At 48.7% G+C, this 23473-nt stretch overlaps 2 protein-coding genes across 5 annotated transcripts in view; one reads left to right on the top strand and one right to left on the bottom strand.

Annotated features, from left to right (window-relative positions):
* Positions 1–1981: 1981 nt before the first annotated feature.
* Positions 1982–5292, bottom strand: Emd (emerin). 2 transcript variants are annotated; one of them, XM_028784616.1, is made up of 6 exons: positions 4954–5292; positions 4672–4779; positions 4457–4534; positions 4177–4310; positions 2937–2983; positions 1982–2855 (listed from the first exon to the last, which is right to left on the bottom strand). In XM_028784616.1, the coding sequence occupies exons 1-6, from the start codon at positions 5033–5035 to the stop codon at positions 2540–2542; spliced, it is 765 nt and encodes a 254-aa protein (XP_028640449.1). In that variant the 5' UTR covers positions 5036–5292; the 3' UTR covers positions 1982–2539. The 2 variants fall into 2 exon arrangements, with proteins under 2 accessions (XP_028640449.1, XP_028640448.1); XM_028784615.1 differs by having other exon boundaries at positions 4448–4534; positions 4954–5154.
* A 4753-nt stretch (positions 5293–10045) lies between these two features.
* The window catches only part of Flna (filamin A), a 27305-nt gene continuing 13877 nt past the window's right edge, over positions 10046–23473 (top strand). The window contains exons 1-21 of one of the 3 annotated variants that reach the window (XM_028784613.1): positions 10046–10101; positions 13488–13975; positions 16861–17109; positions 17215–17312; positions 17401–17548; positions 18142–18260; positions 18338–18415; positions 18510–18672; positions 18756–18956; positions 19514–19651; positions 19736–19859; positions 20015–20151; positions 20252–20445; positions 20662–20775; positions 20867–21010; positions 21878–22001; positions 22089–22249; positions 22333–22423; positions 22514–22683; positions 22878–22995; positions 23121–23383. In XM_028784613.1, coding sequence (XP_028640446.1) covers positions 13603–13975; positions 16861–17109; positions 17215–17312; positions 17401–17548; positions 18142–18260; positions 18338–18415; positions 18510–18672; positions 18756–18956; positions 19514–19651; positions 19736–19859; positions 20015–20151; positions 20252–20445; positions 20662–20775; positions 20867–21010; positions 21878–22001; positions 22089–22249; positions 22333–22423; positions 22514–22683; positions 22878–22995; positions 23121–23383 — 3207 coding nt within the window. In that variant the 5' untranslated portion in view covers positions 10046–10101; positions 13488–13602. Of the gene's footprint in view, positions 10102–12936; positions 13061–13487; positions 13976–16860; positions 17110–17214; positions 17313–17400; positions 17549–18141; positions 18261–18337; positions 18416–18509; positions 18673–18755; positions 18957–19513; positions 19652–19735; positions 19860–20014; positions 20152–20251; positions 20446–20661; positions 20776–20866; positions 21011–21877; positions 22002–22088; positions 22250–22332; positions 22424–22513; positions 22684–22877; positions 22996–23120; positions 23384–23473 lie in introns of those variants that run through there. The other 2 variants (XM_028784611.1, XM_028784614.1) reach the window with 2 other exon arrangements.

Below are 23473 nucleotides of genomic sequence, written 5' to 3'. Positions count from 1 at the left end.
TATGCAACCCTATCTTGGATTTCTGGTTTTTGAGATTTTTTTAAAGACTAAAATTTTTTCATATGTACAGCTATTTCACTTTCATATATGTTTATAATACCTAACATGGATGTCTAGTGCACGTAGAAGTCAGAAGAGGGCATTAGCTCCCCTGAGAGTAGAGCTGCAGACTGTTTATGAACCACCATGTGAATGCTGGGAACTAAACCTGGGTCCTCTGAAAGAGCAACAAGTATTCTTAACCATTGACTCATTATCTCTGCAACCCAGAACTTTTTAATTTTCATTTTGAGACACTGTCCTGGAACTCCAATATGTAGATCAGGGTACCCTTAAATTCAAAGAGATCCCTCTGTTTCTACCTCCTAAGTGCAGGGATTAAAGGTATGTAGCACCATGCCTGGATAAAAATTTTTAATATTATATTAATATGTATCCAGGACAGAAAACTGTTGGGATTATCATTCACCGTGTGAAGGTGTGTATGTCCTTCCTCACCTGCTTAAGGCACCTCCTGACTTGTTTAGAGGATAGGCAGGACTTCTGGGCAGAGAAGGTAGATTCTGGGAAAGTCAGAGGAGGGAGATTCAGGACATATGGGACTATGGAGAGGTAATGAGCTATTTGGCAGAATATAGAAATGGGTTAAATTAAGAGCTAGGGGCTAGAGAAATAGCTCAGCAGTTAAGAACATTGACCACTCTTCCAAAGGTTCCGAGTTCAATTCTCAGCAACTACATAGTAGCTTATAACCACCTGTAATGAGATCTGATGCCTTCTTCTGGTGTGTCTGAACACAGCTACAGTGTGCTCACATGCATTAAATAATATCTAAAAAAATATTAAGAGGTAGTTGGGCTGGGCAGTGGTGGCAGTAGCTTTAATCCCAGCACTTGGGAAGCAGAGGCAGGTAGATTTCTTAGTTCATGGCCAGCCTGGTCTACAGAGTGAGTTCCAGGTCAGCCAGGGCTATACAGAGAAACCCTGTCTCAAAAAACAAAACAAACAAAAAAAAAGTGGTAGTTGGGAGCAAGCAAACTAAGGCCAAGCTTTCATAATAAAAGGTCTCAATGTCATTATTGGTAACTGGTGCCGAAGACACAGCTTGGTTACATTTGGCACCCCACATCGGTGCCAGCTCCCAATAATGACAAAGACCTTTCATTAATATGAAAGCTTGGCCTTAACTTAGGCTTGCTCCCAACTAGCTCTTATAACTTAAATTAATCCATTTATACTAATCTGTGTTCTGCCATGTGGCTCATAACCACTCCTCAGTACCAGTCACCTATTTCTTCCTTCGTGTCTGGCTGATGAACCTCTGGCTTCTGATTCTTTCCCAGAGTCCCTGTCTCTGCCCAGAAGTCCTGCCACTCAGCTCTTTATTAAACCAATCAGTAGGCACTTTAGGCAGATTGAGGAAGAACAGAAACATTTTAATACAGTATACAAAAAGAGTATCTCCAAAGGCCGGGCGGTGGTGACGCATGCCTTTAATCCCAGCACTTGGGAGGCAGAGGCAGGTGGATTTCTGAGTTCGAGAGTTCGAGGCTAGCCTGGTCTACAGAGTGAGTTCCAGGACAGCTAGGGCTACTCAGAGAAACCCTGTCTCGAAAAACCAAAAAAAAAAAAAAAAGATTATCTCCAAAGAAAACCTGGATCTGAGCAAGAATAATCAGGCAAAGAGTTAAGATACCCATGGGCACACTGTAGTCTTTGAATCTACCACCATGCCACCAATCCCAGGAGTTGAACAACAATGTACTGGCATCATGCCTCATTTCTTTTCTATTCTTGTCACCTTAGATGATGCTGTTAGCCTCTCCTGACTAAAGTATCTGCATGTGTTGTCATACGCAGTTTTGCCTACATTTCCCATAGGCTTATCCGGATACACATTTGATTACATATTACTTATCTTTTTAAGTGGTTATAAGTACTTCAGGGAGTAGGCCCAGAAATAAAACCCACAACCAAAACATAGACTTATCAGTGGGTAGCATTTAATTCCTTCCCCAAGACCAAGCATAACCAAAGGGAAAAGCCACACTGATTTTTGAGACCTAAAACCAAACACCTGTGCCACAGCAGCCCAGCTCCCACCCCAGTAGGAAGAACCAACAAGGTAAAAATAAACATGTTTATTATTGTGTCCACAAAAGCAAAGCTAGGGTGGCCTTTGTTAATACCCCCTGAAAAGGTGACAACAGGCATGCATGACAACTACCACTGCCACCACCAAGTTTTCCTCTAATGAAGTGAGGCCCTCCCCATCAGATCCCCCCTTACCCTAAAGGTCAGAGGCAATATGGCTAGGAGGCTCCAAAGGAAGGTACATGTGGACCTACTGGGCTGTAGAAGGCCAGCATTTGCTGCTTCCTTGGCAAGATGAGGTGGGAGACAAGCAATCCCCTAGGCTAGACCCTGCACCCCCTAACTAGAATACACAAAAAAGCCCATACCCACCCCACCCCCCAGCAAACACTGCTAAGGCAATCAGCCAAAACTCCTGTTAAGAGCTGCTCTGAAACCAATACCCTTAGGGATCCATCCAGAAGGGGTTACCTTCTTCGGCTTGTATGGAATAGTAAACAAAGAGCAGAAAGGCAGCAAAAACCAGGAAGAGTAACAGTTGGCCCCAGAGTGGGACCTGTCGATCCTGGCCCAGAGCGGCAGCAGGGGCCTGCTTTTCTGGCCGAATGGCACGTCGGGTAAGCCATGAAGAGGGAGAAGATGAAGAGGTAGAGGATGTAGGAAAATATGATAAGCCTAGGGAGCTCCTGGAGACATTGGAAATGGGGCGGTAGTGTGCGATGCTCTGGTAGGCACTGTCTCGACCATAGATGGGGCGTTCCCTGTGGCAAAAGAAGGGGACAGGTAGGCAGGAGAGTCTGAACCTCAAATTTGTTCCTGTCCTACATGTGTTCACTACTCACCTATCCTTGCTTTCCTCTTCTGAAGAAGAGAAAATGTCATCACGCACCTGGGGGATAATTAGGATTAGAAACGGGGAAGAATGGTTTCCCCCAAAAGTCTCTGGCTAGCTTACTCTAATCACATCCTAGGGGCCAGAAAATTGCCTGCCCAACCATTCTGGGTCCATGTCCTCTTTATCTGTGGGGCCTTGCCACTCAGTTACTAACCCTGTCAACTTTGTCCCAGCATCTTTTTATTCCCCAGGATTCTTAGGAGGCTTAAACCTATATCCTAGAGTGCAGGAGCTGTTACATATTTTCTGATCAAAAAAGTTTGTGGGCTAGAGAGATAGTTCAGTGGTTAAGAGCACATATTATTCTTCCTAGGTGCCTGAGGTCTATTTCCAGAACTTATATGGTACAGGTAGTTTACAACTACCTGTAGCTCTAGCTCTAAGGGGGATCTGACAACTCTGGCCTCTGCAGGCACTAGCACTCATGCATACTACCCACAGACACATACATGCAGTGAGAATTCTGGAATTTTGGTTTCTTTTGAGAAACACAGAAATATTGTAAGAATATGTTTCTGTTTTAATCCTAGGTGTGGGATACAGGGCTGCTTCACAGCAGCTGATTATGATTTGCCTCGTGCTTTTAGCAAAGGTGTGGTTTTGCAAGTTGCAGACAGTTTCTGCAATTGTGTGTTACTTGGAATTCTGGGAATTTTTCTTTCTTTGTTTTTTTGGGAATTTTTCAGAGGGTATGTAAATACTATAGTCCCGATGTGTGGGGTTTGTTGCAGTTTGTTAGTAGCTGGGGTCAAAAAAGACACAAGGAAGAAAGAAATTAGATTCAGGGATTTTCATTTCTCTCACCCTTCTATCCTTCTTTCTCTCCTATCTAATGATTGGGGGGTGAAACGGGTGAGGGAGGACACCAACAAACTAACAAAAAATTGGCTACACATATGTATAATTAAAGTAATTAAATCTTTAAAAGAGCCAACCCCCCAAAACATTTGTGTGTGCTACTGCAGATGAAACCATAGGTAAATGCTCTTCCATTGAGCTATATGTCCATCCCCAAATCTAATAGTTTTGGAGGTTCCAACATAGAACATTTAACCCAACAGCTGTATGCTGACCCTAACTATATTTGAAGGCCTAAGATCTACTCTCTTCACCTAGTATCTCCTTGAACTATCCAAACCTAGAATTCCCTAAGGCTGCATCCCAGGTATGCCTACCAGCAAACTCACCTGGTGATGGAAGGTATCAGCATCTACAAGTGAGGTCCCCAGCTGGCGGAAGCTCTTGGACATGCCCACGGACTCAGGCTCCCCATATGTCCTGGTGGTCAGATAACTCTCCTCATAGTAGTCATCATTATAGTCTTGGGGAGGAAAACAGTGGTAGAGGAAAAAGTGGTGCCCCTTAACTGGCCACACTCCGAGGGGGTGAGGTCTGGGGTTTCCCTGTGCCCAAATCCCTGAAGAGTATAGGATAAAGACATCAGTGCCCATCCCATACCTGCCTTACCCTTGCTCTGGTAAAGTAAGGCGTCCTCTTTTTTGGGCAAATCATACATGTCTGAGTCCACGGAGGCTGAATCCAAGTCTGCATGTGGAGGAGGAGGTACAGGACCATTTGATCTCCAGGCTTCCCCCTACTCCCTCAGTAGCTTCAGCCACACCTTCCCTCCCTAAGCCTTGTGCCCCGAGCTGCTCTTTGGGGCTCTGCGGTTAGGGGCTCACCTGAGAACCGATAGGAGAATGAAGACGATGACGAGTTGGGGGGCGAGAGCCTCCTTCTCTGGGTCTCGTACTCAAAGATTTTCTTTTCGTAGAGCTTGCGAGTGGAGCCTGCCCAGACACAGGGTGCGAAGTGTTCAGGGGACGAGAGCCGAGCACCCCAAGAACACAAGGGAACACGGGAAGGGGACTTGAGGGGGGTAGGAGGTGGGGACAACGCTCAGAGAGGAGCGCGGGAAAGTGGGGGACTGAGAGAGGTTCTGAGCGCCACCGGCTGCAGCATACCCACAATAGGCCCATGCGGGATGTTGTACTGGCGTAGCACTGCGGCCAGCTCAGTATCAGACAAAACCGCATAGTCGTCCATGGCAGACTCCGCCAGCACCTGGAAGCGGTGTTGAACGCCAGGGGCGGCCGGGACCTATAGACAGGGCCCAAGAAACAGACAGCTCCGAGCCTGGCAGAGGAAGCGCCAGAGCCTCAAGAGCGGCTGTGGGCGCGTCACGCCGCCGTCACGTTTACGTCACAGCCGCTGCTACGCAGGTTGCGCGCGCTCCTCAGGGCTGGCCTAAACCCGCCAGAACAGCCGGTGCAGACTCGTCTAGCTGAGGAAACTGACTGGGCGTGAAACAGAAAGCTCACACTTGTGTGCGATTGGCTCGAACAGGAAGGGGGCGGGGCTTGCAGGGAGCCTGTGAGGCAGCCAATGAGACTTCCTTTGAGAGCTAGGCCGCCGTGGGGCGGAGCTAGTTAGACTTCACCAGAGGGTCCTTTAGAGCGCAACTTAATAAGATAAGAGGAGCAGCAAGTGCTCCTTCTCAGCAGGCGAAAACCGGCACGTGATTTGCCAAGCTGTGAGATCTGACATACTTTTTGTTACTGACTTCATCCTGATTTTATCCCCCTGTGTTCTAGTGCCTAGAGTTCTTTTTTTTTTTTTTTTCTTTTTCTTTTCGAGACAGGATTTCTCTGTGTAGCCCTGGCTGTCCTGGAACTCACTCTGTAGACCAGGCTAGCCTCGAACTCAGAAATCCGCCTGTCTCTGCCTACCAAGTGCTGGGATTAAAGGAACCCTGGCTGAACCTAGGGTTCTCAGCCACAGTGCGGTCCACAGCAAGCCAAGAGTCCAATCCAATGCCTTCCAGAGCTCCTGACGCTGCTGCGAGCTCTTTGTGTGTACAAGTGCTGTCAGACAGGCCTCTCATCAGCTAACATAGCCACACACAGACCCCTGGCACTCCCTACCCATCTCCGCTGGTTTTCCCAGTCTCCATGCCCCTGGCCTGCCCACCTGCACAGGCTCATTCCCACCGTCGTCTTCTCTGCTGCCTAGTTCTATCCGGGAGGAAATGGGGCCAGTACTGGGCCAAGTGGCCGCCAACACTACAGGATCAAGCAGCTTTCCAAAGGTCCAGGACATGCCAATGGGTACAATTAGAGGTTACCTGCCATGTGATGCATGTAGATCGATAGACCTTGTACCTGCCTAACTCATCGTTCCATCCACCTTGGGCCCTGAGGAGTTCTGGGGAGAGAGGTCTTCTCTGGCAGAGTAGAATAGCCTCTAAGCTTGGTGTGACCTTAGAAGCCTAGACAGTGTGCAAAGCCTACAGCAGTGGTTCCCAATCTTCTTAATGCTACGACTCTTTAATACAGTTTCTCATGTTGTGGTGACCCTCCCCCAACATAAAATTATCGTGTTGCACTTCATAAGTGTAATTTCGCTATTGTTATAAATTATAATACAAATATTTGCTATGCAGGATATCTGATGTGAGACCAATGGGATATCGACCCAGAGGTTCCAAACTACTGGACTAGAGACAAACCATGGGAATTGATGGAGGCTTCCTAAGGATCTGGATCAGAGAAACATTGAAGAGTGACCGTGACCATTATATTCTACGCAAAGTCATGTGGATGTTGGTAGGGTGTCCGTTATTGGGAGATCTAGAGGAAAGTGTACATGCAGAAAAGGTTCGTAGGATGCCTGATCTCTTAAATCAACCTTTCTAATGCTGTGACCCTTGTTGTGACCACAACAGTTCCTCATGTTGTGGTGACTCCCAATCATAAAATATTTTTTGTTACTTTATAATGATAATTTTTGCTACTCTTATGAATCATAATGTAAATATTTTTGGCGATAGAGGTTTGCTAGAGGGGTTGCAACCCACAGGTTGTCTTAAATGATAGTGATAGTGAGTACTCTGGTCAGTTCTAGGCTGGCCTGAAGACACTTTAGTGAAGGTCACAGGCCAGTTCTCTATGGAAATTTAAAGTAGGCAATGGTGAGGAGGTGGAGCCCAGTTTTAACCACATACAAAGTGCTTAATGAAGAAGAGTTGCTGTTGGATGGGTTTAAAAGACAGTGCACACTCTGTCTCTGGAAATGGAACTGTATGAATCTCTGGAGAAGATGCTGTGTTAAGGAAAGACAGGAGAAAGTTCTTGGGCAGGAGTGTGTGTGAGTTAAAGAGAGAAACAGACACAGACACACAGAGAGACAGAGAGAGAGAGAGACAGAGAGAGAGACAGAGAGAGAGACAGAGAGACAGAGACAGAGAGACAGAGACATTCTGCCCATTAAGTGGCTGCTTCATGATTTTTTTTTCAGTTTCTGCAAAATCAGATTTTCCAGCACCCCCATCCCCCTCCCCCTGTGCTGGCCCCTCTCCCAGAGGCCTCTGCATACAGAATGAATTCTCAGTACTCCCCTCCCCCGTACAGAATCAAGTTGCTTCCTTATGAGGTCAAGGAATTTTAGGCTTGCCTTCTCCCTAAGGAACACCCTCTGCACCTGCCTCAGCCATCTGCCTCCTAATCCCCCTACTATCCTACTATAAGATCCTATCACAGATGTTACCAGGAAGCTATACTGTGGTCTTCTTGCACATACTGTCTAATGACTTAGACCTTACATCTAGCCCCACTGCAGTGTAGCTTCCTTCTCTATCATTCAGCAGAAGAATCAGGATTCCCGAGTTGAAAGAGGCTTTTGCAACAGCTTCAAGTTAAGTGTTTCATGGAAATATTCACAGGAAGTCATCTAGGTGCTGCAAGACTGGCTTTATACCTCAATCAGAATTTGTCAGAGGGGCTAGAAGGATGTGTGTAGAGGGCATTCTGTGGGTCTCTGGGAAATTCTGAGGAGTAGCCCTTTGTCAGGTGTGGCTAATTGAGAAAAAAATCTTGGAAGCAAACCATTCTAAGATTAAGAAAATTGTTGGTCCTGTAATTCCACCCAGCAGTCAGGAATTTGAGGCAGGAGAATTGAAAGTTTAAGGCCTGCATGAGCTTCAGGGTGAATCAAGGCCACACTGGGTAACTTGGTGAAACCCTGTCTCAAAATCAAAAGTAAAATGGGGGCTTGGGGTGTAGATATTTTGGTGGTAGAGAACTTGGGTGGCATGTATTAAATTTTAGATTCAATCTCAAAAACTGCTACCTCCTTAAAATTATGAGGATAGGTCTACATGAAAGCGTTTCTTTAGAACAAGAAGAATATGTTTTTAATTTAGTATGCCTTTTTTTAAAACCAAGGAACAGTTAATTCATCTTCCTACCCCATATCTGATTACCATGTCTGTGGGTAAATGGGTTTCTCCTCTAAAAGGACAGTCATTTCAACTCTGGTGCAGCCACCTCATGAACCTGAAATCAGGCCAATAATTTAGCAAATAATGATAATCCACCGGCCTCCTTAGTAGATGTTTCCAACTAGACAGAACAGGTAGAGACCTTAGTCCTATTTGGAGGCCAGAATGTGAAATGTCATTGCCAGCAGAGCCAACAAAACTAGCAAGGGATGCATACTCCCTGGAGAGGACCCCGGCACTTTGCTCTTCAAGTTAAACTACAGATCATCAAATTGACTCTGCAGATATGGTCAAACTCCCCTACTCACTCTTCTTTCTGTCTTTGTTGTTTGTTTGTTTGTTTTTGAGACAGGGTTTTTCTATGCAGCCCTGGCTGTCCTGGAACTCACTCTGTAGACCAGGCTGACCTGGAGATTCCCCTGACTCTGCCTCCAGAATGCTGGAATTAAAGGTATGTGCCACCACTGCCCATTTTTTCCCATTCCTTCCTTCCTCTCCTTCTCTTCTTTCTTCCCTTGTAGCTTGCCCTTCCTCCCCTTTCTCACTCTTTCTTCTTACTGTGTAGCCTAGGTTGACCTGGAACTTGGAATACTCTTGTCTTAGCCTCCAGAGTGCAAGAATTCCAGGTTCCTTCTCTTTTTGATAATATAGAGTAGGAAAACAAATCAAACAAGCCTGTCATTCCAGCACTTGGGAGGCAGAAATAAGGGTAATTGCCACTTCAAGGCCCAGTTTGGGTGTTATATAGTGATTTCCTGATCAGCCTGAGCTACAGAGTGAGGTCTAGTCTCCCCCAACATACATGCACACGCACACACACCCTGGAATATATTGTAGGTGGTAAAGTAAACCTCATTTGCAATATCTATTTCAGTTGTGTGTGTACACACAGGCATGATGCAACTATAGCTCATATTGGGGTTGTAGGGAAAAAATAACAATATTGAAATGGAATTTCTTTATGTGGCCTTCCCCTAGGAAGTGACATTTGAGTTGAATCTGAAGCTACCAGGAAATGGCCATGTAGAAGAGGAAGAGAGAGCTTGACAATATTAGGTAATGGCTATGCCCACTAAGTTCACAGATATTTGGTTCTTTGTACCACATTGCACATTTCCAGGGTTTGGGACTGTATCTGGTTGCTTTGAGAATTCACTGTATTTCTTCTGTTTGCTCTCAGGCACCTAACAGGGACCAAATCAATGATAGCTGGGGGTGGGGGTGTCATCACAGGGCTCAGGGACCTACTGGGGTCTTAGGAGTGGTTGGTGCTCACTACAATTAATTACCTGTTATCTTTCATCCTGTGGAGCAAGATTTGACCTGTGTGGTCAACCCCGGCTTGCTCAGAGACAGAAGGCTGTGACTGTGGGGAACTCCTCAGAATAGGTGGCCTTGGAACAGAGCCTCCTTTCCAGCCAGGAAACACTTGGCTCCCCTACACTCATCTAGCCTCGTAAAGGCTGGGTCTAAACATAGGGTTTGCAGACCCTGCTCTGGAGGTGAGCCCTACTCCTTGAAGCCTGGCAACCTTCACGGAACAGTGAGCTCATTCTGGGGGGCGGCATCGCCAGTTAGCGGGGCACTTGAGCTCGTGGCGAGCCCCGCACCCCCTCCCTGCCCCCAGCTCCCGGGCGATTTTTACCAATTAAGGCTTTCTTGCCCGGCCGGGCGCGGGGCGGGCGTGGGGCGGGGATGCAGCGAACAAGAAGGCGGGCGGCAGCGACCCATTCGCGTGGAGGCGCGCGGCGCGCAGCAGACGCCAGTGGAGCTCCAAGGCTTCCGGCGCGGGCGCGGAGAGCTGGGCGCCACCCCGCGGTTGCAGGAACAGCAGGTGAGGGCTCTCTGTGGTCAGCTCCACGCCGACTACTCCTCAGGTAGTGGATGGGCGGCTCCTGAGCTGGAGAGAGGTCTGGAAAGCAGTCAGAGAGGCCAAGGTCAGGTACAGGTTGGGTATGGACAAAGGTGCCAGGCATCGCGTTGGTGTCCAGATATAGCCTTGCATAGTTTACCACAAACTTATTGTGGCTATGCCCAGGAATCTGGGAGTTCGAGCCTAAACTGGGGAGTCTTTGAAAAGGGGGCTGGTATCTGAGCGTTTGGCAAGAGATGGGTACAGGCATGGACGCCCATAAACTGGTCATTGTGTACCTATCTGGGAAAGGTCTTTTGAGACGAGTACCCTGATTAGGATAAGGGTGAATGTCAACTTGGAAGAACATTTTTAATCCAGTGTCAAGTGTGGACACAAGAGAGATGAAACAAGGGTGGATACAAGAGTCCTCTGCTGGTTTGGACATCGAGAGCTGATTCCAGGGCAGGGACATGGCCAGCTAGATTTTCAGCCTGGGTTTTGGGTCCTGTCTCAGGTTAGTTCTGAGTATGATGGTCATTGCTGATCAGGACATAAGTAAGCATCAACGTTCCTAGATACCAAAGCCAGACTGGGGCCAGAAAAAGTGGGTGAAATCCACCTGCAGTCAGTTGAAGCTCCAGAGAGTCTGGCCAAGGTGCAAGCTCCGGAAATCATTGTTTTGTTCTGCCACACCTGGATTTACCTTAAGGGCACTGGTCTCACTTTGGGGATTTTCTGTTTCCTTCCCTCCTGGCGCCCCCTGGCTACACAGATCTAGAAATAGCTCTTCAGGATCCCAGTAGAGCTGGTGGGCTTGGGCCTATAGTTCCCTGTGGGAGGGCCTGATCTGGGGTCTGAGAGGAGTGGGGTGGGGAGGTGGGCGGGGTGTGACTAACATCCAAGAATCTACTCCAAATAAGGGAAAATATGAAAGAGCTGGATTCTGGCTTCCTGGGGCTGCCCCATCTGTGTCTTTGGAATGGAGCGACATCTGGTGGTAGCACTTGTCCACTCTAAGGACAGGACATCCCCCACCCCACCCAATTTCCTCTTTCCCCCAAATCATAGGGCTGGAAGCTGGAAATGCAAGTTCTTTTTTTAAAAAAAGATTCATTTATTTTACATATGTGAGCACACTGTTGCTGTCTTCAGACACACCAGAAGAAGGCATCAGATCCCATCACAGATGGTTCTGAGCCACCATGTGGTTGCTGGGAATTGAACTCAGGACCTCTGGAAGAACAGCCAGTGCTCTTAACCGCTGCGCCATCTCTCCAGCCCAAAATGCAAGTTCTTTGCGTTTTGTTACTATGATTCAGTTTTCCTTGTTCTCTGTAAATTAATGAACTCAGGTTATCTAGCCAAATAGCACTGAGTGGAAAATCATTTATTGATGCAATTCCATACATGGGGATTTGCTCTCCAGTAAGTCAGGGGTACCAGAAATATCACCCTAATTGTGTCTTGAGTAACATGGCTGGAAGTTTCCATTTGAGTTACCCCTTCACAGTTCTGCCATCTTGTCCCCTAACTCAACCTTTGGCTCACTTGGTACAGATATTTATGAAAACAGAAGAGGAGAAGATATCCTCTTCTTTATGCAGGTGACTGGAAGGAGAATGGTGCCTGGAGATGGGATGGGGGTGGTTCTGTACTGAAAATGTGATTTGACTGATGATATTGTAGACAATCTTGAGATGACCATGCTGAAAGGTGGTGCCCATTGTGATCAAAGCCCTATCACGGTCAATGAAGACACTCCAGGCCATGGGAGAGTCAACCATATTTGGGCATAACATGTTGGCCAACCCAAGGCCTCCTTCAGCCACTGGTCTTTTTTTTATTTATTTAATTTTATGTGCATAGTTTTGCCTGCATTCATGTCTGTGTGAGGGTGTCAGATCCCCTGGAGCTTGAGCTACAAACAGTTGTAAGCTGCCATATGGGTGCTGGGAATTGAACCTGGATCCTCTGGAAGAGCAGCTAGTACTCTTATCCACATGGAGTTATTTCTCCAGCCCCAGCAGCCACTGGTCTTAGAATTGAGAAGTAGGGACAGAGGCCTGCCTTTCTGGAAAAACAATTTAACATTCTGGTGAGGCTTGAAGCACAGAGAAAATAGATGGAAGGAGTCTACCATGGGAAAGACATAGGTAAGATGAATCACTTTAACTAAAGAGGGTGGTTGGGAGTATCCCCTACAGTTTTCTTTTTCTGTGTCTTTGTTCCTTTCTGCCTAAGCTTAGCATCCTTATCACTATCTCCAGAAAATATCTATCATAAAGTTAACTTTTACTGAGTAGCTTCACACTACTCAGGGAACACACTCAGGGTCCTTAGCAAGCCTTGATGTCTGGTGATTCTCCTTCAGTAATCTGGGACCCTATCCCTGAGCCCCTCCACATCTCTAGGGTCACAGCAAGGCTTGGGGCTGTTCAGCCAGAGAAGACCTCTCTCCCCAGAACTCCTCAGGGCCCAAGGTGGATGGAACGATGAGTTAGGCAGGTACAAGGTCTATCGATCTACATGCATCACATGGCAGGTAACCTCTAATTGTACCCATTGGCATGTCCTGGATCTTTGGAAAGCTGCTTGATCCTGTAGTGTTGGCGGCCACTTGGCCCAGTACTGGCCCCATTTCCTCCCGGATAGAACTAGGCAGCAGAGAAGACGACGGTGGGAATGAGCCTGTGCAGGTGGGCAGGCCAGGGGCATGGAGACTGGGAAAACCAGCGGAGATGGGTAGGGAGTGCCAGGGGTCTGTGTGTGGCTATGTTAGCTGATGAGAGGCCTGTCTGACAGCACTTGTACACACAAAGAGCTCGCAGCAGCGTCAGGAGCTCTGGAAGGCATTGGATTGGACTCTTGGCTTGCTGTGGACCGCACTGTGGCTGAGAACCCTAAGTTCGGGAAGAATAGAGAATGAAGATAAAGGAAGGTACAGGGTCGGGGCGGAGCCCAAGTGATACAGGAACCTTATTCGCTCCGCTTTCTGCAGGACGTTGGGGGAAAGAAAGTCCCTTGTAAGGGTGTGCCGTCTGGAGCTGAGCAATTCTGTGACAGAATTGCTCAAGCTTTCCTAGATCTGGGGTCCGTTTCCTGTAGTACTGTAGCGATTGTTGCCAGACCTTTTTGTGCTCTTTGGGGCTCAAAGACCCTTTCTGAAGCAGGAGTGTTGAGTAGCTTTTGGCAGAGCGCAGCTGCAGCAGCGAGGGATGGGGGGGTGGATGGTGGGGGCATTCCAACGGGAGGGGCGAGGTGAGGCGGGCGAGGCCCAGAAGCCCCACCCAGAAGCTCCTCCCCAAGGAAACTTTGCCCCTGGCTCCGCCCTTCGTCTGCATTTAAAGGGCTCGCTCTTTCCGCAGTGCAACTTCTGTTCTGTGCCTCGTCTTTCATCCGTGGAGGTGCCTACTACTTTAATTAAAGGGCCGTCCCATCGGCGAGGCTGCAGCACCGCCCCTCCGTTCCTCGCGCCTCAAAATGAGTAGCTCTCACTCCCGCTCTGGTCAGAGTGCGGCGGGCGCGTCTCCTGCAGGCGGTGTCGACACACGGGACGCAGAGATGCCGGCTACTGAAAAAGACCTAGCAGAAGATGCACCATGGAAGAAGATCCAGCAGAACACATTTACCCGCTGGTGCAATGAGCATCTTAAGTGCGTGAGCAAGCGCATCGCCAATCTGCAGACAGACCTGAGCGATGGTTTGCGGCTCATCGCGCTGCTCGAGGTACTCAGCCAGAAAAAGATGCACCGCAAGCACAACCAACGACCCACTTTCCGCCAGATGCAGCTCGAAAATGTGTCGGTGGCGCTTGAATTCCTGGACCGTGAGAGCATCAAGCTCGTGTCCATAGGTGAGGGTGCGGGCTACACTGGGGCGCTGCGCGGGTGCGGGCGTGGTCACCACAAATTCTTCCTCTCTTCTCCTCTAGAGGCTCCCTCCCAGTTTTTTCTCTAGCTGCCGCACAGCCAAGGGTACCCCTAGGCCCCTCAGTCGCCTTGTTCTTTGAGGTCCTCGAGAACAAAGGCGCACAGGCTGGCCTGGCGAGCGTGCGAACCGCTACGTGTGCCCCCGCCCGCTGTGCCTTGCTGGCCTGTTCCCAGGCTGATCTCACATCCTCTGTAGGCCGCGCCCCCAACGCTGCTCCCGAGGTGGGACAGGCACAGACTAAGCTTCTGCCCCTGAGAGCCGCACCCCATCCCTGGGATATCCATGCTTTCCACCTACAACAATTTTAAAAGTACCCTTTTAGCCTTTGGCTGCTTCTGTAGTTCTAAAGTGAAGGTTGCAGCTTGTTCTCCTGTTTATGTAGGACTCCCTCAACTTCTTGCCCCGGAACATGCTTCCCCATTGGAAATAGCTCAAATCTCCAGTTTATATATATATATTTTTTTGCTGAACTTGGAGGGGGGGGCAAAGAGATGTATTGGTGGCAAAACTGTACTCCAGGTATATTGAGTGTGGTTGACTGACGGTACTTGGGCATTTGACTGTAGTGTATGCTTGGTTGCCAGCTTTGCTATCATGAATCAAATTCTTGTTTCATTGTAAACTTCGGTTTTGTACATCTAGAATGCAGAGATAGGTTGAAAAGTGCTTCAGTGTGCACAGGGTTTATTACTAGCCCAGTGCCCCAGTCTTTGAACTGGAGAGGTTGGCATTGGTATTGTCTCTTGCAGGACCCCATGCCTTTCTCAAAGTAGGGGCTGCTCATGGACAGGCACCAGAATTGGTAACTTGGCAATGTGGAATAGGGAGAGTAGAAGAATGAACCTTTTATCCATAATAGAAAGGGTTTTCTGTTATTCTTACAACTTTGGGATGGCACGTGCTAGTTAAACCAGTAAGGGACTAAAGTTCTCCTGGCCCCTCAGACCCTCAGAGAGAGATTTCAAGTGCTGAGTTAGTTGTTTTTTTTTTTTTTTTGAATGCCCATAGAGGCGTGCCAGTGGATGTATGAAAACTCACCCCTAGTCCCAGCCTCAGTCTAGCCAGCTGAGTCATTTCTGAGTCTTAGAGGGGGGCAGCCGGATGTGGGGAGGCAGGCCACACCCCAGCTCTTTAGGGGGCGTCACCTCCCTCTTTCTCCCCTCCTTCTTGTGAGCTGGCTGGAGCAGGCCTAGTTCCCAGAGCTTTGCCATATAAGGCAAAAAAATGTTGGAAAGCAGCAGTGATTAGGGGAGGGAGGGGGTTGGCTGGCCCAGGGGCTGGGGATAAGGGGTGGGGCCATCTAACCAGGCTGCTTCCCAACCCTGGGCCCTGGTCCTCTCCTCTTGGGAGGGGTACAAAGCTGGCATAGCCCTCCTAATCAGACCAGGGGAGCAACCAGACGTACCTTACTGGGATGGTGGGTCTGTCTTTGCTCTTCCCCTTGAAGGCTACTGAGGACCTATGGTCTCCTTAGGGGTTCTTAGGTAGGGTAGGATCCTTGTGTCCTTGGTTTCTTTGAACTTCCTTTCCCATCCTCTCAGTATTTTGGGACAATGAAAAACATCCATGAGGGGTCAGGACCTGTTTGTGAATGAGAAAGATCACTCTGCTTTGAGAGGCTCAGGTAGTAGTTCTCCAGGTGCTGTCCATTGGATTGGAATGTTACCTGATCTCTCAGTGGTATCCTAGTTTTCACAACCCTCCCCCATTGACTCACTAGATAAACATTCTCTGATTACAGGGGAGTCCTGTAGGGTTTCCAAAGATGAGCATTAGAAAATGCTACTCACTATAAGCCATCGACCCTTGAGGATATTAAAGAGGTGGCTTTGGGTGGGGCTCAGGGGAGTTGCCATAGTGATGGGTGTCTAGGGTGCCTGCCCTAACCACTTCCCTTGTGGTAAGCCTGGTGGCTGCCTGAGACCTAGCCCGTTAGGTGGCAAGTAGATTGGGTGGTGAGAAGCATCTAAGCAGGTTATGCTGAAACAGCAGGACTTGAGGACACCACCCAAGGCCTCTGCAACAGGGGTTCCCAAGTGTTCCTTGGCACCAAAGGCAGGCTAACCCAGCCTCATCCTACTCTTCCTCTTTCAGCTGGGCAATGGGGGCTGTCACCCCAGAAGTTCCCTATAAGCCTCAATGAGTCAGAACTAAACATAGTTCATTTGACTTGTGGCCCCCTTCCCCAAGCCAGTCCTCTTTTGTGCCACCTCTTGTTTACTAGTTTGGGGGGGGCAAGGAAGTAGCAAAGGATGGAACTTGCACCCTTTTACACAAGGATCCTTGCCAATACCCTTACTTCCTCTGCTTTATCCCCTACTCTGGAGCAGAAGTTGTATTTCCTAAGTACTCTTTGCCAACCTAGCCTTCCTCTTCTTTGGTTCCAGCACAGCTTGCGGTCAGGGGCCCTGTTTCTTGGCCAGTTAGGGCTGAGCCACTTCTCCCAGTTCCCATAGATCCCAAGAGATTAGGGGAGGTCTTGATTTCAGCAGCTGCAAAGCTTTCATCTCACTTGCTCTTCCACTCTCTTTCTGGGCTTTGGAGTTTTTGGCAGGGTCCCTCTTATTGCATTGTATTATCATCATGTGTCTATGGTGTCTTCCCCCCAAACTCTCCTTTATCACTAAATATTTTCTTACATCATTTAGAGGCCCTGGGCAGAGGGTGCCTGATCCACTTTCTACCCCTAGTTGGGAGGGGCCTCTTGTCACCTAATTGATTTGCTGTGCTGCTGACCTAAGTCCCTCCTTGCTGGCCTTCATAAAGAAAATCCCTAACTGTGCAGTGCTGCCACCCCTTTTCCCACAGACAGCAAGGCCATTGTGGATGGAAATTTGAAGCTGATCTTAGGCCTCATCTGGACCCTGATCCTACACTACTCCATCTCAATGCCTATGTGGGATGAGGAAGAGGATGAGGAGGCAAAGAAGCAAACACCCAAGCAGAGGCTTCTAGGCTGGATTCAGAACAAGCTGCCACAGCTTCCCATTACCAACTTCAGTAGAGACTGGCAGAGTGGCCGGGCCCTGGGTGCCCTTGTTGATAGTTGTGCACCAGGTGAGGGGCACATAGATGGAAGATCTTGGGCTAAGGCTGTCTGGTCAACCTAGAAGGTCGTTCTATAGTCCCAGACTCACAGCATGTTCTTTTTCTGTGTTGTAGGCCTATGTCCTGACTGGGACTCCTGGGATGCTAGTAAACCTGTGAACAATGCACGGGAAGCCATGCAGCAGGCTGATGACTGGCTAGGCATCCCTCAGGTATGTTCCCTGACTGGTCCCTGCAGCTAAGGGGTGCTTGGTCAAAGTGAAGAGAGACCCAATGGCTCTTGTCTTCTGTCTGTAACAGGTGATTACCCCAGAGGAAATTGTGGACCCCAATGTAGATGAGCATTCTGTTATGACCTATCTGTCTCAGTTTCCCAAGGCCAAGCTGAAGCCAGGGGCTCCTCTTCGGCCCAAACTGAACCCAAAGAAAGCCCGAGCCTATGGGCCAGGTGAGGAATCCTAGTCAGTGACATTCCAAGGGGCTGAGCACTTATATCTGGTCCATGGGACAGTATTCTTTCAACTTGGGTCCTAAGAGGTCTTGCTTAGGTCATGACTAGTGGGTAATGAAGTACTCACTCTTAAGGAAGATGAATGGATCAGGTTTGGTCAGAAATGGTGTCTTGGCAAGGGAATACTAGTAAGTTCCTTAGGTCATACTGGCTTGTAGGAAGCTTCTTGATTGAAGGAGCCTGTGTAGTGCTATTCTATAATTGAAGATGAAGCAGTCAGGATCATCCAGGTGCAAGGGGTTGGGAAACAAGTGCAGCAGCGAACCAGACTGTTACAGAGAATGGGCCATGGGCCTGTCCTGGTAGCAGCAGCACATATAGCAGGGTTCTGAGGCCAGGCTCAATGCTGGGGTTTACTTTGAAAGAACCTGCCTGATTGGGTTGTGCCTAGTTGGGGGAGGGGCACTGAGCCTGCAGAGGGATAGGGTCTCTAATGCTGTGTCCATAAACCTTTACTGTTTTGGAACCAGGGTATAAAGGTGAGGGGGTGGCTCTACCAGTTGTTCCAGGGCTTCCTCATCTTCTGACAGGCATTGAGCCTACAGGCAATATGGTGAAGAAGAGAGCAGAATTCACTGTGGAGACTCGAAGTGCTGGACAGGGAGAGGTGCTGGTATATGTGGAGGACCCAGCTGGACACCAGGAAGAGGTAGGATCCATTGGCAGGGAAGGATTCTACTGTGTTCCCTTTTGGAAGGGCTACTCTTAACACTCTTTCCATTACAGGCAAAAGTGATTGCCAATAATGACAAGAACCGTACTTTCTCTGTCTGGTATGTCCCTGAAGTGACAGGGACTCATAAGGTGAGTCCTTAGCTGAGAAGGAAGCTGGTGGCCATGGGTCGTTAGTGAAGGGCCCTTTGCCTCACTCTCACAGCCTGCCCCCTCTTGGGAACAGGTGACTGTGCTCTTTGCTGGCCAACATATTGCCAAGAGCCCCTTTGAGGTGTATGTGGACAAGTCACAGGGTGATGCCAGCAAAGTGACTGCCCAGGGCCCTGGTCTGGAGCCCAGTGGCAATATCGCCAACAAGACTACCTACTTTGAGATCTTCACTGCAGGTGAGGGGAGGCATCCAAGGCCCAGCCAGCCATGGGGGAGAGCTGTGCTGGAGTCTCAGAGCTGAGTCTGTGCCTTGGGACAGGAGCTGGCATGGGTGAGGTGGAAGTTGTCATCCAGGACCCTACAGGACAGAAAGGCACAGTGGAATCTCAGCTGGAGGCCAGGGGTGACAGCACCTATCGCTGTAGCTATCAGCCTACCATGGAGGGTGTCCATACAGTACATGTCACCTTCGCCGGTGTTCCCATCCCTCGCAGCCCCTACACTGTCACTGTTGGCCAAGGTAGGCCTGCCCATGGATGTTCTTCTACTGTGGTACTGTGGCCTGGGCCTCTGGGGAGGAGTAGGCAACTGGGGCTGTCCCACTAAAGCCCATGTTTGGGAGTTCCAGTTTCTGAGCTTCCACTGTTTGGGCAAGCACTATCTTTCTTTTCCCATACTGGAACCCTTTTGCTCTTTCTTCTTCCTCTCTTTTTGCCTCTCTTCGTCTCTTTTCTCCATGCTTTTACCTTCGGAAGAGCTCGCCCCAGCTGTCTAGAAACCTGCTGCTCTCTGCTCTGCCAGCAGGGTCAATGGTACTTGGATCCATTTTCCTCTTGGTGGGGAGGGCTGGGTGGAGGTATTGGGGCTAGTGTGAAGCAGGTGGAAGAAAGCCTGTCATGTCTTTGCTTTGGGTGTAGGTTCTAGACCCATTTAAGTTCTTTCTTGCATGTGATTCACCAGCCTGTTGCCCTAAATTCTGAGGAATTCTCTATTCCTAATGGCCTGGCTCTATGGGTAGCAAGGGAGGGGATACCCAGCCCCAGTTCCCCACAACTCAGCTGGCTTATTTGCCCACAGCCTGTAACCCAGCTGCCTGCCGGGCTGTTGGTAGAGGCCTCCAGCCTAAGGGTGTACGAGTGAAGGAAACAGCAGACTTCAAGGTGTACACGAAGGGCGCTGGCAGTGGAGAACTAAAGGTCACTGTAAAGGGTCCCAGTAAGTTTATGTAGTGGGGTGGTGGGTGATAGCCCTCAGGTCATGGTTGGACAGACAGGCCTAAGTTATTCCTTGTTTTTGCAGAGGGTGAGGAGCGTGTAAAGCAGAAGGACTTAGGGGATGGTGTGTATGGCTTTGAATATTACCCCACAATCCCTGGCACATACACTGTCACCATCACATGGGGTGGCCAGAACATTGGCCGCAGGTAAGCTCCCTCCATTACTGAGCTCCCTCTATGTTCTGAGCTCTACCATCTCTCTATCTGGTGAAGGGCCATTGGCATCTTTCTGCCTGGCCCACTGCTGTTGGGCATAGGGCAGTGGCTTTTGGTGCTTACCTATATGGTGCTTTTGCCTGCAGTCCGTTCGAGGTGAAGGTAGGCACTGAGTGTGGAAATCAGAAGGTTCGGGCTTGGGGTCCTGGCCTGGAAGGTGGTGTTGTTGGCAAGTCAGCAGACTTCGTAGTAGAGGCCATTGGTGATGATGTGGGCACCTTGGGTAAGTTAGAGGCTTCAAAGTGGGTACCTGGACTAGAGGGTGGCAAGGACAGCCTATCCCAAGGCTCCAGAGCATCAATAGAACTGATGGCTGTTGTCAGGTTTCTCTGTGGAAGGTCCATCACAGGCAAAGATTGAATGTGATGACAAGGGTGATGGCTCCTGTGATGTGCGCTATTGGCCCCAGGAGGCTGGCGAGTATGCTGTTCATGTGCTGTGTAACAGTGAAGATATCCGTCTCAGTCCTTTCATGGCTGACATCCGTGAGGCACCCCAGGATTTTCACCCAGACCGGGTAAAGTGCACACAACATTTATCGACCTGAGCCTGGCCTTCTGTTTTTGCTTGGGAAAGCTTATGGTGGTGGGCATTATCTCATCTTGTCAGCAAGGCTAAGGTCATGAGTCCAGACCCTGGATGGTATTCCTAGCACCATGCTTTTACTACTCTGTGATACTTAACCCCTGCCTGACTTTGGTGGCCTTACCTTGGTCTTCTTCTTTCTTATTAGGTGAAGGCACGTGGGCCTGGATTGGAGAAGACTGGTGTGGCTGTCAACAAGCCAGCAGAGTTCACAGTTGATGCCAAGCATGCTGGGAAGGCCCCTCTTCGAGTCCAAGTTCAGGTGGGATGCCTACTCATGTTGGGGACAGGACTAATAAGCTCCTAGGACTGGGTGTTGACGAGTGGGATGCTTGCTTTTGCCTGCCTTACAGGACAATGAAGGCTACTCTGTGGAGGCAACAGTCAAGGACAATGGCAATGGTACTTACAGCTGTTCTTATGTGCCCAGAAAGCCAGTGAAGCATACAGCCATGGTTTCTTGGGGAGGTGTCAGCATCCCCAACAGTCCTTTCAGGGTAAGATCCCAGAGTTCCTTTGTTCCTATATTAGTTTTAACAAGATTAAGCTTGCATATTATTACAATTTTCCCATTAACAGTGTACTTGACTTTTAGTATATTCACAGAGTAGTTGGCAGCCATCACTACAGTCTAGGATATTTTCATCATCTCCAAAGGAACTCCTATCCTTCCCATTCATTTCCCTTTCTCTAGCCTCTGGCAACCACCAATTTATAAATTTACCTTTTCTGGGCCTTTCATATAGATGTGTGTGTGTATTATATGCACAGAGTGACCTTTTTAGTGTGTTTTTTTCTTGTTCTTTCTTTCTTTCTTTTTTTTTTTTTTGGAGAAAGGATCTCACCATGTAGACCAAGATGTCCTGAAACTCTCTCTGTAGATCAGGGTGGCCTTGAACTCCCAGATCCACCTGCCTCTGTCTCCTGAGTGCTGAGATTAAAGGTGTGCACTACTATGCTCATTGTATGACTTTTTGTTTGGTTTCTTTCACTGAGTGTCATGGGAAGGTTTTTTTTAACATTGTAGCATGTCAGTGCTTCATACCTTTTTAATGGCTGAATACTTTTTCCATGCTATTGTGTGAATGGAAAACACTATGTCTGTTTTGTGGATATGTGAGGTTTACTTATGGGCTATGTGAGTAGTTGGTAGGAACATTTGGGTGTTTTTGTGGACCTAGGTGTTCATTTTTCTAGAAGTGGAATTACAGTATCATGTACTCACTTTTACCTGTTTGAGGAACTGCCAGTTGTTCCAAGGTAGCAGGAATATTTGACCTGTCTACCAGCAGTAGTTGAGGGAGCCTCTCACCTTCTCTGTCACAGGCTTGTCATGTCTTTTCATTTTCTCCTATATCCTACAGGTGAATGTGGGAGCTGGCAGCCACCCAAACAAAGTTAAGGTGTATGGTCCAGGAGTGGCCAAAACTGGGCTCAAGGCCCATGAACCTACCTACTTTACTGTGGATTGTACAGAGGCTGGCCAAGGTAAGGCCTAGCCTTGAATGGGATGACAGGTGTGCAGGCTGTCTCCACTAAGTCCTAGCCTCTTCTTATCCCACTTTTCAATGACAGGAGATGTCAGCATTGGTATCAAGTGTGCCCCTGGAGTAGTGGGCCCCACTGAGGCTGATATTGACTTTGATATCATCCGAAATGACAATGACACCTTCACTGTGAAATACACACCCTGTGGGGCTGGCAGCTATACCATCATGGTCCTTTTTGCTGACCAGGTAGGTGTTACTGCTCCTAGTTCCTAGACTGCCAAGTGTTGGGGTGCTGCTATCCTCAGCTGTTTTTCTCCCATCACTTACAGGCCACACCCACCAGCCCAATCAGAGTCAAAGTGGAGCCTTCTCATGATGCCAGCAAGGTGAAAGCTGAGGGTCCTGGCCTAAATCGCACTGGTAAGGATGAGTATACTATAGAAGGTTGAGTGGAACCAAGGATAGGGAGTCAGGTAGGGTACCTCTATTTTATTTATTATATTTCCTCAGGTGTTGAGCTTGGCAAACCTACCCATTTCACAGTCAATGCTAAAACTGCTGGGAAAGGCAAGCTGGATGTCCAGTTCTCAGGACTGGCTAAGGGAGATGCAGTGCGGGATGTGGACATCATTGACCACCATGATAATACCTACACAGTCAAGTACACTCCTGTGCAGCAGGTAGCTATCTCTATCTGCTGCAGTCATACTCTTCCTTATATGGTATGATAGGTAGGCTCCTGCAAGGGGTTTCTAATTTCTCACCTGTGAAGGGGTCTAAGGAGCAAATATCACATACCTGTTCAAGCTGGACTGCTGAAGGCCAAACATACTGGGGTACTTGATTAGTGATCCCTGTCCTGTACCTGTTTCAGGGTCCAGTAGGTGTCAGTGTCACTTATGGAGGAGATTACATCCCCAAGAGTCCATTTTCAGTGGGAGTATCTCCAAGCCTGGATCTCAGCAAGATCAAGGTGTCTGGCCTTGGTGACAGTAAGTAGTTGCTATAATTGCCATTGCCATTGAGGACCAATCAACCCCATCCATCTTAGTCTTGCCTGGAGCTGCATAAATGATGGTTGTTTTTTTTTTTCTCTCTGCTTTCATCATTGCAACAGAAGTGGATGTTGGCAAAGATCAAGAGTTCACAGTAAAGTCAAAGGGTGCAGGTGGTCAAGGGAAAGTAGCATCCAAGATTGTGAGTCCCTCAGGTGTAGCAGTGCCCTGCAAGGTAGAGCCAGGCCTGGGAGCTGACAATAGCGTGGTACGTTTTGTGCCCCGTGAAGAGGGGTCCTATGAGGTGGAAGTGACCTATGATGGTGTGCCTGTACCTGGCAGTCCCTTTCCACTAGAAGCTGTGGCCCCCACCAAACCCAGCAAGGTAATTAAGTCTGGGAGGCTACAAAGGGAGGATCCATCTTTCCCCTCCCCTCCCCTCCCCTCCCCTCCCCTCCCCCCCCCCCGGGGAAAG

This window comes from Grammomys surdaster, unplaced genomic scaffold (genome assembly GCF_004785775.1).
Source record: "Grammomys surdaster isolate TR1022 unplaced genomic scaffold, NIH_TR_1.0 124511, whole genome shotgun sequence".
NCBI lineage: Eukaryota > Metazoa > Chordata > Mammalia > Rodentia > Muridae > Grammomys > Grammomys surdaster.
Note: the sequence above shows the minus strand (reverse complement) of the source record. Positions and strands in the feature narration are given on the sequence as shown.